The sequence below is a fragment of the Daktulosphaira vitifoliae genome, unplaced genomic scaffold (assembly GCF_025091365.1).
Source record: "Daktulosphaira vitifoliae isolate Bord-2020 unplaced genomic scaffold, ASM2509136v1 Scaffold_792, whole genome shotgun sequence".
Classification (NCBI taxonomy): domain Eukaryota; kingdom Metazoa; phylum Arthropoda; class Insecta; order Hemiptera; family Phylloxeridae; genus Daktulosphaira; species Daktulosphaira vitifoliae.
In genome coordinates this window covers 1-4,984 of record NW_026100355.1, presented here as the reverse complement: position 1 = coordinate 4,984, position 4,984 = coordinate 1, and the positions used below count along the sequence as shown (strand labels likewise).

The window sequence follows — 4,984 nt, the reverse complement described above, 5'->3', positions numbered from 1 at the left end:
AACTAAAATTTTACGAACACTTTCTCTATCAATATTTACCATCTCTGCTACAGCTCTAACACTTAATCGACGATCTTGCCGGATAATTTTGTCTATTTTTTCAACGTTTTCATTNAATCGACGATCTTGCCGGATAATTTTGTCTATTTTTTCAACGTTTTCATATGTTGAACATGTGATAGGACGTCCAGAACGATCATCGTCTTCCACGTCCTCTCTTCCATTGCAATACCGTTTGTGCCATTCAAAAACGCGAGCTCTTGATAAACATTCTTCACCATAAACTTCACATAACATACGAAATGATTCTGCGGCAGTTTTTTTTAATTTAACAAGAAATTTAATGTTAACACGTTGTTCGATTTTTATATCTAACATTTTTCGGCAGTATAGTCGAATTTGCACTAATAACAAGGTTACTAACGTATAAGAAAGTTAACCGATTTCATCATTTTTTATAGTTNTCCATAATTCTCAACATAGTTATATCCCTATCAGGGGTCTTAGTATGTTCCACCTTATAATTTTAATTTAACTGATCATTATCTTTTTTCGGATAAGGGTCAGTATTTATTTTTTTAAATATAGGAAACATAAATAATATAAAATAATAATATATTATTACCTGAATTTACCAGATTATTAGAATTCAAGTAAAAGTAAAATAAAACGCAATTAAACAACACCAGACATTTTTATCTATTTTTATTACTAGAAAAAATCTTAATAATACATTGTATACAAAATAAAAATAATTCGAAAATATTAGCATGGACAATATTATTAAATTTTGAATTAAAATTTTCTATTTAAAACCTCCAACATCGCTGTTAGCAATTGGTTAATGGTTCAGGTTTTGAAAACATAGTAGGTACAAAGTCATGAGATGGTCCGTTTGTGTCTGGTTTGTCTGTTCGTTTTAGACAAACCGGTATCCTCAGCTCATCTTGATCACTCTTCGATTACACACTAACTATGCTCAGGAGCGGTTGACTTATAAATTACANGACAAACCGGTATCCTCAGCTCATCTTGATCACTCTTCGATTACACTCTTACTATGCTCCAGAGCGGTTGACTTATAAATTACTAATTTTCAATTAGTTAATCCCATTCATCCAGAGAAAAGTATTCTGATGATGTGTCGGAGCTAGAACTGTTCGACATCATACTTGCCCGACGAAACATTGGAATACCTAATGGGTTCATTCTTTCAAAATCTTTCTCATCTATTTTTGGATTTTCTATTACTGAAACTACAGGCTTCACCGGCTATAAAATATTAAACAATATTGTACTAAGATTGTATATATTTTTTAATATTTTATTTTGACTTTGACAGATTGTGAAATCAACACCAAGCGGTTCAAAAAATACCATATCACTTATGTATATATACTTATAATAAATGGATTTTAAAGAAAAAAAATTAATTTAATGAACACATCCAATATTAAAATATAATGCATCAATAATTTGAAAATATATTTATATTAATACTTCATAGTTATTATAAAGTGTTTAAAACGCGATTCATTAATATTTATTTCATATTCACTTCATAAGAATGACAAAAAGTTAAAAAACGTAAAAAAATTCATTACAAAAAAATATATATTTTATTTGAAGTATAATTAAAATAGGTGAAATTATTTCATCTAATTTAATATGTAGTTCAAAAAGTTTTATGAAGCGTTCAAAATGCGATTCATTAATATATGATCTACTTAATAAGTACGATAAAAAAAAATTGAACTTTAATCATTAAAATACTATATCGATTTTAGATATTTATTTTGATTACATTAAGTTATAATATAGAATTTGAGCGATACTCTATTATTAATTGTTAAAAAGGTTTACCTTCAATTTCACGCCGCGTTTGATTTCCTCTATAAGATTTATTGGTAGACCTACTGGTCTATCAACCTTACCTTTGCTTTTAATATTATTTTCTGGTTTTAATGGCTTTGGTAGAGTATGGGGAGGTGGTGAAGGAATGATATCTGGAAAATATTCATATTTAGTTAACATAAACAGTGACTTTTTATGTATTTATACAAGTACTATCCAATGGGTTCATTCCTTGAAGATTTTTGTCATGTATATTTGGTTTTTCTAATACTTTAACCGCTGAATTTACCGGCTATATTAAATTAAAAAATCAAATACTTATACTAATATTATATATCTTTATTTAAAAACTTAAAAAAAAATTAACTGTTATCATTAAAATACTCATTTTAACATCAAATATGTTGAGGAAATTAAATTTTTAGGAAATCGTTTTGCTTACATTAAGCTATAATATAGAATTTAAACAATACTCTATTCTTATATTTTAAAAAGGTTTACCTTCAATTTCACGCCACGTTTGATTTCCTCTATAAGATTTATTGGTAGACCTACTGGTCTATCAACCTTACCTTTGCTTTTAATATTATTTTCTGCTTTTTGTAGCGTTGGTAGAGTTTGGGGAAGTGGCGGAGCAGAAGGAATAAAATCTAGAATATTAACATAACATTTTATACTTAAATTTATAAATGTACTATCATTTTTTTTTTGTTATTTTTCNAACATTTTATACTTAAATTTATAAATGTACTATCATTTTTTTTTTGTTATTTTTCTCTATTAAATTAAAATATATAGAGTTACCATTATTTTGCTGTATGTCCTTTAACTCGGTTAATGTTTTGTTTATTTTTATTTCGACCGTCTTGCGTTTTTCTTGACCACTAATATTTTTTATCAAGTAATCGGAAGATTCCATTAAATATTTCTGAACAATTTCTTGAACGATTTCGCATATTAAATCTTCAATCTGATCTATTAAATTAAATTTTAGTAAAATTATGGATACTTTAAGAAAAATAATAAGTTGTCGGAGTATACTTTCTTATTTTTTTAACTAAATCATATATTTTTATGGAATAATAATTTAAAATATGAATAAATACTTCGAATGATGATTTCCAATTGTGGGTCATTTAAAATTTCACATTTTATTGACTCCCTTAAGTCGGTTATTTTGTCAACCATAGTTTCTTTTCCATTCTCCCGTTTTACTAGTTCGCTACTATTTTTTAAAAAAAATTGTCTTGAATGGANTTTCTTTTCCATTCTCCCGTTTTACTAGTTCGCTACTATTTTTAAAAAAAAATTGTCTTGAATGGATAAATTCGGACGTTAAGTCTTGAATCTTATCTATAAAATAAGATATAGTAATAAGCTATGGACTTTTTGAAAGTGGTTCTGTAATTATATTTGCGAAAAATTTTTTGCTATTGAAAATCAAGTTTTTTTAGATAGGGTATGAATTGTATAAGTAAATTACACAAAGTAATATGCTTATTTTTTTAAGTATAATTTTAAATTACGGATTTACCTTCTTTTTTTTGTAAAACCTTCTGTTTTCTCCCACCATCGTGTTTTTCTGATTCTTTAACTTTTCTTAGAAAACATTTAAAATATTTACTTGAATTGATAGACTCTACCTTAAAATCTTGAAGCTCATCTATGTAATGAAATATTAATATAATCTAAAAATATATTAACTACAGTGGTGTAGTATTAGGTATAGGTAAATTTATCCACATTTGGGCCCAGGTTAATCGTACTTAACATGTAAACGTTTATACAGTTTATTATAATCTAAATATTATTAATCTATTAAACAGGATAATTTTGTTATCAAAACTTATTTACATAAAAAAAACAATTTGATTATTTTTACTTTTGTTTATCCTTAATCATGTATTACTCTTGAACTATTAACTATTTAATACATGTTTCGGCGTGATCTCTTACGACTAAAAGATCTTCGATAAATTAAATGAAAACGTAAAAGACAAAAAAATAGATATGCGTTTATTTTATGTACGCGAGCGGTGCGCTTTACAAAGGTAGACTGACTTTAAAACCGGACAACTATGTAGCCGCCGAACAACGGTAAGATAAGACAAAAATAGCTACACTTATTGTGTAGGCCTAAACACACCGCCCGCCTTGAAATATTTGTTTCAAAGTAAAAGATAACAAAAACAACTATAATCTAGGAACAAATTTCGCAACAACTAAAAACGTAAAAGTTAATACATAAATACAAAAAAAAAATTTAATATACAAATAATCATTAGAAACAAATTCATTATGGAAAAATTAATGATTAATCCCACACGGGATATGACACATATATATTACAATAACTACGAATTATAAGAAATTTAAATAAATTACAAACTGGCTACAAACTGTTGCCTTCAAAAGGTAACGGACATAATAACCTGACCGCTCGTGAAAACTCGCCGACGTTAGTACGGACCTTTGCTGATCGTGCCACGTTGTCATCGTCACAGTATAATTCCATTACACGCCCAGCTTGCCATTTGAGTGGTGGTAAATTTGTCTCTTTTACCAACACAATAGTTCCAATTTGTAACTTAGGCCCTTTCGTGCTGGACCATTTGGTTCATTCCTGTGNAACTTAGGCCCTTTCGTGCTGGACCATTTGGTTCTTTCCTGTAGTTGAGATAAGTACTCTTGGTGCCACCGTTTCCAAAGTACTTGGGTGTAATGAGAGACTATTCTCCACCTATTTAAGTGAGTAATAGGCGTGGTCGTCTCGTCCTTTTCCGGTATGGCAGTCATTATATCGCCAATTAAAAAATGACCTGGCGTGAGGTAGGTTAGATCAACCGGATCAGAAGATATTGGAGTTATTGGTCGCGAGTTAAGTACAGCTTCCACCTTCGTTATTACAGTTAATAATTCTTCGTACGTGAGCCGAGCTTCTCCCAAAACGCGATATAACAAACTTTTCATACTTTTGACCCCAGCCTCCCAAAGTCCACCGAAATGTGGTGCACGGGGTGGTATAAATCGCCACTCAATTCCTTTGTCAGCTAGATGAGAGAAAACGGATCGCTGATGTTCTGGGGACTGGAAAAGTGCGTACACCTCCTTTAAATGCCGACGCATGCCC

General features: G+C 29.4%; 2 protein-coding genes across 4 annotated transcripts; both read right to left on the bottom strand.

The window, feature by feature from the left end:
- Positions 1-39: 39 nt before the first annotated feature.
- LOC126909654 (protein GVQW3-like) lies at positions 40-378 on the bottom strand (the record flags this gene model as incomplete). The annotated part of the gene is made up of 1 exon (XM_050692092.1): positions 40-378. A coding segment is annotated over exon 1 (339 nt), but the record flags the coding sequence as incomplete, so codon positions are not given.
- A 1,457-nt stretch (positions 379-1,835) lies between these two features.
- On the bottom strand, positions 1,836-4,914 carry LOC126909655 (uncharacterized). Of its 3 annotated transcripts, XM_050692093.1 has the most exons (9): positions 4,487-4,913; positions 3,737-4,441; positions 3,389-3,517; positions 3,178-3,207; positions 2,961-3,110; positions 2,659-2,829; positions 2,356-2,504; positions 2,062-2,146; positions 1,836-2,006 (listed from the first exon to the last, which is right to left on the bottom strand). In XM_050692093.1, exons 5-9 carry the CDS (start codon positions 3,040-3,042, stop codon positions 1,843-1,845), a joined length of 651 nt encoding a protein of 216 aa, XP_050548050.1. In that variant the 5' UTR covers positions 3,043-3,110; positions 3,178-3,207; positions 3,389-3,517; positions 3,737-4,441; positions 4,487-4,913; the 3' UTR covers positions 1,836-1,842. The 3 variants fall into 3 exon arrangements, with proteins under 3 accessions (XP_050548050.1, XP_050548052.1, XP_050548051.1); XM_050692095.1 differs by having other exon boundaries at positions 3,389-4,441; positions 4,487-4,914; XM_050692094.1 differs by lacking the exon at positions 4,487-4,913 and having other exon boundaries at positions 3,737-4,465.
- Positions 4,915-4,984: the final 70 nt, after the last annotated feature.

Excerpts from the sequence above, each read along its gene's own strand:
- LOC126909655 (XM_050692095.1), bottom strand. The coding sequence starts at position 3,042 with ATGGTTGACAAAATAACCGACTTAAGGGAGTCAATAAAATGTGAAATT. Across the intron at positions 2,505-2,658 it reads GGACATACAGCAAAATAATG|ATTTTATTCCTTCTGCTCCG; the intron begins GTAACTCTATAT and ends TTAATATTCTAG. Across the intron at positions 2,007-2,061 it reads GAACCCATTGGATAGTACTT|ATATCATTCCTTCACCACCT; the intron begins GTATAAATACAT and ends AATATTTTCCAG.